Here is a 13,113-nt window from a genome sequence, read left to right as displayed (position 1 = left end):
TGAGTTGCCTCATACTTTATTAATATATTATTCACATCCTGTTCTGAATACACATCATTTTCCCTCTTCTCCATGGCACAAGTTCCTGAGTCCTTCAGAGGCAGTCATTCACTTAACTTTCTGACATTTACTTCTGAGATGTTTATTCCCAAGCTTTGCACTAGGAAACTAAGGCAGAGCAACTAGTCAGTAATGCTAGATGTTCATCTTAGACACCTGAAAAAAGGCAGAAATGAAATTATACAGAAGGCAGTTGGCATGGAATCTTCTCTTTAAAAGGCCATTCTTTATGAGGATTATTTGAAGCTGAAATTGTTTTTTATACTAGCATGAAAAGAACATTTTTAGCTTAAGCATTAGCAGGTTCACTCTTAATGAAGCTCTTAGTGAGCACAGAGCTGTCTACAAGACTCATATTAACAGCTTTTCCCTGTGATGCCACTTCCAGCCAAAAATGCAGATATGCACTGTATGTGATAGAGAAAACAGAATGAAACTTTCAAGGACTTGAAGTTACTTTATTTAAAACCTATTCTTGATCTGAGAAAGGATCCAGGAAATTCTACTGTTGCATGTATTGTGTGTGTGTGTACATATACATATATATTTATTTCCTTGCACTAATAAAACCTTTAAAAAAACACACAAAGTATTTGTTTTGAAGTTTAAAAAAAACCCAAAGCCATTTCAATATGACCTGTGATATGAATATGCATTTTGACAAAGCCATATTTTATGTTCAGAAGGCTGTACATGTGCTTATTTACAAGGCACTTATTTACATAAAAAACAATTTAACCCCCCCCCCCCCCCCAAGAAAAAAAAACCAAAACCCAAACAAACCCACACAAAATGAGCAACAACTCCTGGAGTAGAAAGACTAACTTCCCTAAGCTCAGGAACAAGTTCATTTCTTCAAGACCATTCAAAACTTCTTTCTGGAAAAGCCTACCCGCTGGTGTACCTTGTAATCTAACAGCCAGAGACAGATGCTGCATTGCAACTTCCCAACTTGCCACATCTATTTATTACCTTTATTTACAAATGCTCAGAACAACTTTGCTAGCCAGAATAACTTCAGAATATAAACATCAGACATCTTACGTTTTATGTATTTCTTCAGATCAGAATTTGATTTTGAAAACCATGTAACTGATTGTTTTTGAATATCACTGAAAAAGTCATTAACATAAGGATATGTATCTTACGGGGATGCACAGTTTAGTGTCCTACTAGTGCTTTCTTGCATGTTCATCCTCTACAAAGCAAAACTGGGATCAGGTTCTTCAGTTTACAATGTCACACAATGTTTTACCTTAATTATAAGCCCTATTTAAAAATCACACTGCTGCAAGGGCCAGGGACAACACCACAAAACATTTAAAGTTCTGTAGTATTAAACAAGATTAACAAAATCACTTCAACCAGCATATTCCATTTCATGATCTCTTAAGATGTGCAAGTCTGTGTGTGGGCACCTGTGCATATACAGAACAGGTCCCCTAACACCACCATCACGAAAGGACACAGAGTGATCTGCTGGGAAAGCCAAGAAGCCTGCCCTCACAACACACCTCATGTCAGCTGAAAAAAACCCACATGAGAACAGCAGAAAATAGAGAACAGGTATTAACCACGCAAACAAGACTCCCCTCCACAAGCTAACAAAGTTCTGTTGAAATCATTAAGAAAATTAAGCACGCACTTAGTGACTTTCTGAAACACATGTAGAAAACCTAAGATTAAAAAAAAGTAAGTTCTTTTAATACTAAGAATCACACATAAAATGTGGATAATATCAAACGTCTGATATTAGACTGAATGAAATCAAAGGCCAAGGTCTTGTGATCCATTCTACAAGGTCAGAAATCCTAAAGCCCAAATGATCCAAACTCACCCCCCCCCTGCATTGTCATAAAGACCAAGGAAGCTCTAGCCCTGGCAAATTCATTACCTTCCACTGGCTGCTATTTCACCACAATATGCTACAAAATGGTTTTAGTGATTACAGTGCATTTGTGTCTTACACAATAATGATAATCTATGCAACCATACATCAGCAAAACTTTACTTTTGGTTCGTTGGTTTTGTCTTTGTTTTCAATAGATTGTAGGAATAAGCTAAACCATTTTGATAAGAAAAGTGGTCTTTGTAAGTCTCATCTGCTTTCAATAGAAAAATTTCTCCCCCAGAAGTGTTTTTCATTACTATAGCAGCATGTATTAAAAATGTCCATATGCAAACATGCAATATAGATATATAAACACATTTGATAAAATGAATTCACAGAACATTTTATGTGGATTCCCTTCATCAGCTACTACAACCCTCAGATACGATCTGGCTCATATGTCCGTGAGAAAGCTAAACAGATGCCATGCAAAACCAATAAACTTGAAACTGTATTGTTGCAATGCAGAGATGCAGAAGAATTTTAAAAGAACTTAACTTCCCAGAGATGCTGAGCAACATGCAGCACAGCACCGTGAAATCCTTTACAAAGCAGCACAGTACATCCAGTACACCGCTCATCACCGTAGCCAGGTAATAGCCACACTGCAATCCTCAGTTTCATTAGCCTACCTTTACCTTCTGAGTATCGCTGAAAAGGAGGAAATCAGGCATCCCTGAAGAGTAGAAGTTCAGTAACCAAACCATACTAAGAACCTGGCTTTTTGCAGCACTTGTTGGCTCTAAAATTAGAGATCTGACATTCTAGACAATATGACGAGATACTCCCTGGCAAATGAAATTTTAGGCAAGTCATGTATGCACAGCAGATCACTGGAGATGAACTCAGAGACAGAAAAACAGCTTAATATTTACACATTGTGTTTTCTTCCAGTCCAGCACATACTATACACAGTTTTCATCCAAACAACCTTGTACAGAACAAGACTGTCACCAGCCTTGACAGACAGAGATTTTCTTCATATATTTACTGATTTTCATATCGATAGCAATACTTTTGATAGTTTACCAAGTCCTAAAAATCCAAAGCAGAAAGTACTCTGACCAAAACTGGTTCGCAGCATTCTCCTGCTTTGCCACTTTCAGCAATGCAGCTCACAAAATCTGCCTGACTACTGCAAAGATACCAGATAAACAAGGAAGATTCATTACCAGGGTAACAGATGAATATATTTGTAATGTGGCTTACACATTTTCAAACCATCAATTTAGAAAAACAGCTCACTAAATATCTCAAAGGTTATGTCTGCAGTCTATACCTAAGTCAGCCTCACGTTACTCAACAGGATTCAGATTTTCCTAACCCATTAAGGTAGACTAATCAGACCCTTAACCTAAAGGAGCAGTCAATGCATCATTCAGAAAATGACTTCTAGCTGCCATTAAGGAAGGACTAGGAAACTTACACTGCAATAAAGGCAAAGGCTACCTGTGCACTGGCAGAGCATCAAAAGAAAGCTGTTGCAGCATATCTAAATAAAGACCAAACAGGCAGTCTGAGCATCCCAAGGACCATTGCCACAGAAGCAAGAAAGAGACTACACAAGAAAAGTTACATTTTTAATACCCCTTTCTGCTAGAAGGTGAAAAAACCCCTACACTTCAGGGTGAAAACAACCTAACTGAAAGTGAACTCCCTCATAAGCATCTTGTAATTCTGAAGGTGTTTGCTATTGCTTTTTGTGTTTTTATTGTCATTTCTAAACTTCAAGTTATACCTACATATCTCATGAAGAGCTAGCCCAGCTCAAGAACTACCTTATGCAGCAGCAACAAGCCAGCTGATCAATTACAAGTGAAATCCTTAAAGGTTTGTTTGGGGTTTCTTCTTTTTGTTTAAGACTTAAGCTTTTTATATTATTTTCAACCACACCCACTGAAGCCAAATGGCCTTTAACAAACTAAAAGAGCAAATCTTTTAAAAATACAACACACCCAACTTGAATTAAAGGTTAAGCAGCTCTCAAGTAACATCACATTTTCTCATAAAAGCATTCAGAAGGGGAAAAAAACAGACTAGCATTCATGATTATCTTAAAGATTAAGTAGTGAAGTTAATACCTGAGTATTTTCATTGTGGTGATGCATACAGCTTCAAAGAAAACCTTTAGATAACCTTTCACTGCCATTAAACATACACTCACTTGCACGTCACCTGAAAAACAGATCATCACAATCTAAGTGATGAGCAGACCTTAAAAATCATTGCAAATGTTCACAAGATCATGTATGAACCATTTAAGGGGACTTTAAACTGCGTAACAAGAATAATTCCTGAAGACAAGAAGTCCCTAAAACAAGATCTGCCAATCGCCTGTTGACTTGTAGCTGAAGAGCTCCCAACAACTCAAACAACCTCTCTTCCTGCAAGATCATAAACAAGAAAGACTACTTGAAATCATGTACTCTTCAAAAGAGCAAGACCAGATGAATACCGAAGTCTCAAAACTCTCTCTTCCTAGAGTTATTTTTCCACAGAAGCATACAACAAGAAAAAAACTATCTGCCAGAAAAACAAATGCAAACAAGAAAAAGAAACAATAAGAGAGATAAATATTGTTTTATACATATTAAAGTAAAACATGAACATCTATGTAGCAATTTAATAGCTGCATTTGATAATTCTGATACAGATCTTTAGCACACTAGTTTTATTCCCCCAGTCCAAAAGTTCTGATGCTTTTAAAGAAAAATATATGTTCACACACCTGCCAGCCTGACTCAGAGAGAATATACTTGAAAAACAAGGATTTGGGTGCACCAACATCAACAGTACGCATCTCACTTTCACCAAGTGAGTGGAGAATTCCAACCACATTTTTTCAGTCCTCATGGAAAATACATCAAACTACTACAGCTATGCTTTCCTACACTAAGTACTGAGAAGCAAACAGCCATCAGCCTCACTTTCTGAGGCTCAAACCTAAAGTGCTACTTCACTGAATACACTGTCTAATCCAAACAGTTTAGTATGAAAGGCCTGGGTCCTGTCAACACTTGCACACACCTAACCTGATGCATATAAGTGGGGCTTACTCACATGCTGGATGGTAAGTACATGAATAATAACCACGTTCATGAATCAGCAATTATGTTCAGGTAGAATAAAAAGCCAAGATAAAGGAGAAGGGGGCACAACAGGCTAGAAAGTTATCACAAGGCATAGTAATAATTGGAAGCATAAATGTTCCCTGTTGGGTTTTTAGGGAAGCCAGCTTAGAAATAAGTTTAAAGACCGTTGGGAAGAAGATAATTTCTTGGTTTATCATCTGAATCCCCCCAACTCTCCAGCTGAAAATGCTTAACTGGTTTTACATTCTTGCTTGCTTTCTTTTTCCCAGCTACAGGCCGGTTGCACGCCTGGAAAGCTTCTCAATCAGGGCAATATGGCCTATTTAAATTTTAATTCTTTAGCAGCCAACTCAAAAAGAAAAACCAAATAAAACCAAACAAAAAAACCACCCTAAGATTTTTCTAAAACACAAGCAGCAGCTCTCCAGAACAAATCAATGCTGCAAACAAGGAAACCGCTGAGCAACTCAACCCAGGAATTGTGAAACTGGAGGCTTTAGAAGTTTTGAGGAAAAGGATGGTGGGGTTTTTTTATATAAAATGAACTTAACTTTTAACTTCCTCCAACAACCAGTTTGGGTAAGAAGGGTCTTCAGGTTCTAGTAAGACATTCTGCATTGCCAGCAATTATCCATTGTCAAGAAAAATAGTTTTCCCTCCATGTGGCCAAGTGCTTCCCTCAGCTTTTCCAAGATCTATCAATTCAAGGTACCCCACCAGCTGCCACCAGTTTCTTCAGGCCACAAATAGTTATCAGATGCCTCCTGCACAACAACTTATAACAGGAGTTCCCAAGTTCAATCTTATTTGTCAGCTCCAACAGCAAGGGATGCTGGTATTACTAAATGTCACCATCAACACACCTGCTGGTGGACCACATCTAGCAAGCATACAAGTATACCAACTATACAGCAAGCATTGCACATTAGGTATTTGGAACTGGTCTGTAAGCTACAGTATTATGGACCTCCAACATTTCTGTAATTTTATCTGGCATTGACAGGAATCAATATACCAGAGCAACACTGACAAGCTCAAAATCCAGCCCTTTTGGAAGAGCCTGCTTCCAGTACTCAAGAGGCGCTAACAACACTCATCTCTTTACCGTAGAGCACCCTTCTTTCAAGTTTTCATTAGAAGAAAAGTATTGGCTAGCCTCAAGGCAAAGCTCAGTCAGTTGCAAAGTTTCCAGCTCCTACACCAGAATGATTCAGTTCTACATTATCACTGTTCACAATATAGCAGCTAATGACTAGCATCTTGAAGGTCACAAATAATGTTTCAGCACTAACTACACAATATAATTTGGAAAGTCACAGAACCCTAGATGCCACAACTTCATTACTACAGCTCTTTTTATGCAATGTTATAGGCACTAAAAGTTTTGCTACCTCAATACAATACTATGAAAGCTTTTCAGAAAAATTTTTTTCACTCTATTACATGTAAAACATTAAGATTGTTTATACCTAAAAACAAACAAAACATCCACAGGAACTCCTTGCCTCACACTCTAACACCCAAAAGAACCTGAGGACTGAACCACTACTAAAACATGAAATCTCTGCTCTTTAGATTTTACAGTATAAGAATTGTTACCAAAAAAAGTCAAAAGTAGTAGTAATTTATGAAGACTAATATCTGTCCAATGGCCAGGGTTTTTAATAAGAAATTATAATGCTATAAAACAATAACTGAAATAACAATTAGGACTAAAGTGATAAAGAACATTAACATGAGCAAGCGAAGCTAAGCAGCAAACTGAAAGAAACAAAGATAAAACCACCAACCACCACAAAGTGGTAAAAGCAAGCAAAAAAAAAAAAAAAAAAGACAAAAAAATAGAATACTTAGCTCAAATTGCAAGTTGCTAACAGAACTGGAAAGCCAGTCAGTACCAGTGTGGTGGCTGTGGTCTTCACTATCTAACCCAGAGGTCCAAAAAAATCATTGCAACCAACACTGGTTAAAGCTACAAGACAGCTAAATGAGAATGTTAAATCAAGCTGAAGATCTCAAATCTCAGATGCAGTCAATAATCAGCTTTAACAAGTAAATAAGGAGCAAATTAAAGGAAATTGTTCACTAATTTTACTGATCATGTCTGAAAGTGAAATTTCTGCTTCTAATTCAAGACACAGAAGTTAGAAGAGCCATTAAAAAAATGTATATATGTCTCCTCCTCTTTTCTGGAATTTTGTAAGACCTCAAGTCCTGTGTTTGTCCAAAGCAGCTTTAATACCTGTATGCAGTGATACTACAAAAATTATTTATTTTACACTGATGACAACCATGTCCCAGCGAGTTTATTGTGGGCAGCTTGCTTTCCACCCTCTCCCTTAGCACAGCAAAAGTTTAATTGATCCCACCCTTGGGATCTGTGAACAACTAAAACACACATTTCCTTTCCTTGGGATTGAGAGCCTGCTTCCATTCAATTATTATTAGTCATTTCATTAGGAATACCCATCTGGACACTTGCTGGAATCTTCCTGCGTTTTTTAGCCCGCCAATTCCAAGAGACACCACAAATCTGAGATCATCAGAAGACACAGGTAGTACAAAACTAGCACTGGGAATTTTAGCAAGCTTAATTACTGCTCAGCGCTGCTGAAGTACTGTACTTCTCCCAGTGTGCCACCTGAACACTGTCTGCTTTTTCATCTGCACAACTTAAGAAATCCTATAAGAAGGCTTGCGAAGCTACCCAGAGAACTAATAACAGGTCTGGAAAAAACCCAGACACACTGCTCTACTTCTCCCACTCTTCAATTTTCAGCGACGGAAGGGAGTGTAAATTGTACTTAATTGCAAAACTGTCAGTTCTATCCTTGAGTCAGTAAATTACACTTTTACAACTTCTCCTCATTCTCCCCTCTCTGCTTTCCCAGGGAATGGAATATTATTTCTAGCATTATTTCTCATCTTCAAGCATTTCTATTGTCTTCTTCCCACACTTCACCCCAGAGCCTCCTGACTCCTCCTTCTTTCTCACTTGCTCCTACAGGACAGCACATCCCACCTCCACATCTCGCACCCTTCCTCCATACAGTCTCTCAGCTCCTCAACAGCTCAAGTTCTCATTCCTGCTTACGAGCTCCTCTTGCCAGCCACCAGTCAGCATTTTGTGGGGGACAGGGAACAAGTAGCACATCACAGAGGCACCAGCCCAAAGCAGCCACCCTCTCAGCTCCTCAGGGACAATCCTGGAACTTCTACCTTTCTTGTGGGTTTCCTCAGTGCTGCCAGTAAAGAGAAGTGGGTCCCAGCTCTCCATCTCCTAAATTCATACATACAGAGCTTGCCTTTAGTATTTACTTTTTAATATGCGGAAAGACTTGGCAATAATAATCCACCCATTAACCCCAAAATTAAGAAATAAAAGCACCTGGGAAACTACTTAAAGAATTAGTCCTTGTGCAAAGTACTGGGACATTTTAAACCCAACAAACAATCACTTTCACAGAGACATAGCCAATTTCTCACAGAAGCATTTACACAAAAGTGGAAGGTCTTGCTCGTGGAAGCATCAGTGTGTCTCTAAACATAAGTGAAACAGAACAAATGCCACTTCATTTAGTTCCTACTTTGACAGAAGGCAGCTTCCTGCTAGATTTTGCACTGTTTACTAACACTGTTAGGCACATTATTCTCAAGTAAGAAACAAAACAAGCTTGAAAATACAAATTTCAGTGGAGAAATTGTTATCCACAAAGCACTACACAGGCTGAGGTTTAAAACAAACGATTAGAAGCTACTATAGAAGCCAAGTATATTCAAATTGGAACTAAACTGGAAGAAATACCACAGAGAAAAGAAAGCTCCCTGTAACATTAAGACAGAGTCTTTACTGGACTAAGTCTCTTCTAGTCTATAGTGGAAGAGTTCTGGGAGCTACTGGAACCCCAGCTCTTTGCCTGTAGCAGTCAGACCAGGTGTTTACTTCCCTCCATGTTGTGTAGATAAATACTTACAGAAGTGTCAGCTCTACACTGTCCAGCCAGCCACAAGAACTGTTGGTATAAATAACAGCCTGAGCTTCAGCCGAGTTTACATACTTCCTTTAAAGTCCAATAGGAGGTGATACTTAAAATTAAAAGTAAGAAAACACCAAGAAAAACACAAACTAATGGTACACGTCGTGTATATTAAAATGGAAGCAAAGTTACTCCTACTGGTGCAATGAGCAGATTGCTGAATTCTGCAACTTTGAACAAAATTATGTTGCTGATTACCCTTCAACATCTCCTTTGCAACAACAGCACAATGGGAAAAAAGAATTAATAAACACTACTAGAAGAAATCACTGGTTTTAAATAATTTTCATATTTAACAAGCATTCATACACTTTATATTAGCCTCCTCTTCCAAACAATACTAAAATTAAGTGCACCTCTGTAAACTGTAATTTTTTCATATACATGTGGTAATATTTTTAATTATTTCAACCAGATAGGTTTCACCAATGGGATGCTGAAGATGATTTTTTTTTGCCTTTATGAATAGAGGCATTTTACATCATATATACTAAGGAATGATTCACTTAAGTATTTTAACTACAAAATCTAATAGTTGTCCTTGCTACCATGTTTGCCACTACACCCAAAGGAAAAAACCAAATTGACTCATCAGCCTTCAACATCACCAGTGGAACGGATTAAAACTCCTCAATGACACAAGAAGAGCAGAGCGGTGGTCAGACTTCCAACAGGGAGATGCTAGAGTAAAAAACAGTTACATCTGAATACAGGCTCAAAAAACCCCAACCTTCTACCGCAGTTACCCTCAAACAAACTTTCTGCATAACTCACCCAGGACAAATGCATGCACAGACCGAGATTTTTCAGAGGCATTCAGTGGGCATACATGCAGCCTCGTGAATAGCTACCATAAGACCTCCTCAGGGGGCTCAAGTCAGAATCCATTCAACAGTGTTCAAAGGCTCAGGTTCTTTACCTTCCCATGTGCACGACAGTTTGTTCTTAAACACTGTTACCCATCTCCTGTGCACAGATTTGTAAAATAAGGGGAAATGATACTGTAACTCTCAATGTTAGCTCTTCACCACTGCTGATAAATGAAAACAGTAACATTTTAAAACCCATCATGTCAGGGGAACATCCTTCCCCACACAGATTTTAATTTAACTCAGATGAGTCTCATGAACACATTCAGACAGGCAGGATATAGTTCACTTTGCCAATGAAACTACTATTCCCTAGAGCGCTTAGTGTTACGATACATTTTGCAATTCTAATAATTATATTTTAAAAATAAAGAGTATTACTATATCCAACATCTACTTCATTTTTTCCTGCCATTCATGTTTTACACCTTTGTTTTTAAGGCTGGGAAATGTTAGTAGCCCTGTGTCATTAATGCATCTTCTCAACAAGACAAGACCAAGCATTAATCTAATCATACAAAAACATCACGGGTCCCTCTCTGAAAGGCAGCGAGTGCCCTCATCTCCTACTGATGTCAAGCCACATAATGTTAGAAGTGTTGAGGTCTATTGTTCAGTCCATTCTTCCCCATCCTGTGAGGTCCTGCCATATATTCATTACAAAAGATTATACACTCTAATAAACTGATATAAAACAAAACGTAAGACCCTCACACATTTGTGTGTGTTTACCAAACTCATAGCATCAACAGCTTAAATCAAATAAGGGCAAAGTACACAGTGGAACTGCACATGCAAGCACTATTTTCCAGATGGTGGCAGCTCTTAAAGGATTTTACTGTCTTGAAGAGAATGTATAGTTTATAAGAGCCAGGAAACCTTTCCAGTGCAGTTCCTTACGTAAACAGGTAGTCACCCTGCAATTCCCAAATCTGGTAACAAAACCCAAAGAGACCCCAGATTTCTGAACCAGTCAACATGGATGCATGCTGGAAGAGGATCATACATCACTTGGAGAACTGCATGTTTTGAATCAATGATACAGAATCACCATTTACTTCATTTTAAGTATTTCTTATCCAGAAATACTGCTGCACTTGCAAGGTTTTGCATATATTCTCCAAATTCATTTTTCTAAAAGCTATTTTAAAGACTGATATTGTCCACATAAAAGCAGACTGTGGCTTGTTGAGGGGGGAGAACGGATGAAGACCTGTGGGTCAAAGCCTAACTCGGTTAAGAAGGTTTACACTCGAATTCTCCTCATCTGGATTTCCAGTTAAATCAATTGCTTTCCCGCTCTAATGACCAAGAAAAGTTACGATAACACAGCCTCAAACAAACATGTGCTTGTCCCGAGAAAAATAGTTACAATGTTTATTCAAACGCACATCTGCTGGAGTCCTGCCAGCCAGCCTATTCCAGCCGACTCGCCGCAGAGGGGATCCACAGTTTCTCCCAGTCAAGAAGCAACTGTTTAACGCCGCCGACGGCCCCAGAGGAGCCCCCCAGGAGCGAAATCCCCTTGGGGTGAGGTTGGCCCTAGTCCCCAATTGGCACCCGGCTTCAGGGAGTGGAAGCGGCAGCAAGAACCGGGCTGGGGCGGCCTCTCCTAAAGGCACCGTGCAGCATCCGCGGCACCTCCCAGGGACCACAACCAGAAAGCAAAGGAAAAGGCTCTGGTGCACAAAACATGGATAGAGAGCTCATATTCAATCACAGGAGACTCGCTCCGCCGCTCTCCGAAAAAGAGGACCCTCGGTCCCAGACACCCCGCTCCCTTCCCACCTTCAGGAGGACAAGCCCCGAGGGACCCGGGCTGCCCCGCCGCTCCCCGGTCCCTCGCCCTAAGGGGGTGGGCGGGGGCAGTCATTGCCGCCCTCCTCCTCCTCACCTTCCCCGGGCCCCGCAACCCCCCGGCCCCGCTCACCGGCCGTCTCAGCCGCCGCCGGCGACCCCGCCACGCCGTTCAGGTAGAGGATGGAGAGCAGGTTGGGCTGCGTCTTCTCCAGGGCCACCCGCAGGTCCTGGAAGTGGTCCCGCTCCTTGGCCAGCAGCAGGGCGATGAGCAGCTCGGCCTTCCCGCCGCCCGCCGCCTCCAGGTCGCGCAGGTCGCGGGGGCCGAGGGCGCCGGCGGCCTCCAGCAGCTCCACCACCTTGTCCACCTCGGTCATGGCCTGTGCCAGGCTCTGGCGGCACTGGGCGAGCAGCTCCTTGTGCTTCGGCTCCATGGCCGCGACAGGCCGCCGCCAGCCAAACTTCGCCCGCCGGGGCCGCGCACCGCCGCCGCCCCCCGGCCCCGCCGCTCCGCCACCGCCGCCCCCGGGGAGGCGCGGACCGAGGGGGGGCGCCGCTGGCCGCCCTCCTCCGGCAGCCGGCGGCCCCGCAGCGGCCCCCGGCGAAACTTCGTCCCGGGGAAGAGGAGCGTAGCTTGGGCAGGACCTGGGCCGAAGGCGAGCTTTGCCTCTTCCTTCTCCTCCTCCTTCTCCGGGCCGGGAGCTGCCGCCGCGCTCCCCCTCGGGCAGACGAGGGGCGAGCCGCCGTCAGGGGCTGCTGCTGCTCCTCTTCCTCCTCCAGCTGGCGGCCCCCTCGTCTCCTTTCCGCCCCCCCGGGCGGCGAAACAACTTCTCCTCCTCTCCCCTGCCCCCGGGAGGGGGACAGCCGGGAGCAGGAGCCGCGGGAAGGACGACCGCCGCCTCCCGGGCACCCCCCACCCTCCCGCGGGGCAGCCCAGACAACTTCTCTCCTCCGCTCGCTACAGGCCACACGGCCGCGAGGCGCGGAGGGGGTGGGGGGAGACGGCTTCAGCTCCAAGCGCCTCCTTTCATTCGCGGGCGCACGCAGCCATATTGGTTGCACAAGGCTGCCGCCTGCGCCGAGACGGAGCTGCAGCAGCGCATTGCCCGCCCGCCGGCTTCTCCCCTCCCGCCGCGGCGGCAGGCTCTCGCCCAGCCTGGCCCTGCCGCCTCCTGGCCGTCAGTCAGGGCCTCCCCGCCGGTCCCTGTGAGGCGCGGAGGCGGGGCGCCAGCTCCCAGGCGGGGCGGTGGTGGAGGGACCGGGCCGACCCTCCCCATCGTGCCTTATGTCGTCGTCTCCCAGAGTGGGGTGGGGTGCGAGAGGTTTGCCCCACTTCTTCCTCCGGGGTGGAGGGATCTCACAAGGGC

General features: G+C 42.7%; 1 protein-coding gene across 1 annotated transcript in view; it reads right to left on the bottom strand.

Moving 5' to 3' along the window:
- DLG5 (discs large MAGUK scaffold protein 5) overlaps window positions 1–12,180 on the bottom strand; it is a gene marked incomplete at both ends in the record, with an annotated part of 103,729 nt that extends 91,549 nt beyond the window's left edge. The window contains one exon of the mRNA XM_084265573.1: window positions 11,880–12,180. Within this exon, the coding sequence (XP_084121699.1) occupies window positions 11,880–12,180 (301 nt within the window). The remainder of the gene's footprint in view (window positions 1–11,879) is intronic.
- Window positions 12,181–13,113: the final 933 nt, after the last annotated feature.

Source organism: Gallinula chloropus, assembly GCF_964237585.1.
Source record: "Gallinula chloropus genome assembly, chromosome: 5".
Lineage (NCBI taxonomy): Eukaryota > Metazoa > Chordata > Aves > Gruiformes > Rallidae > Gallinula > Gallinula chloropus.
This window is presented reverse-complemented; position numbering and strand designations above follow the sequence as displayed.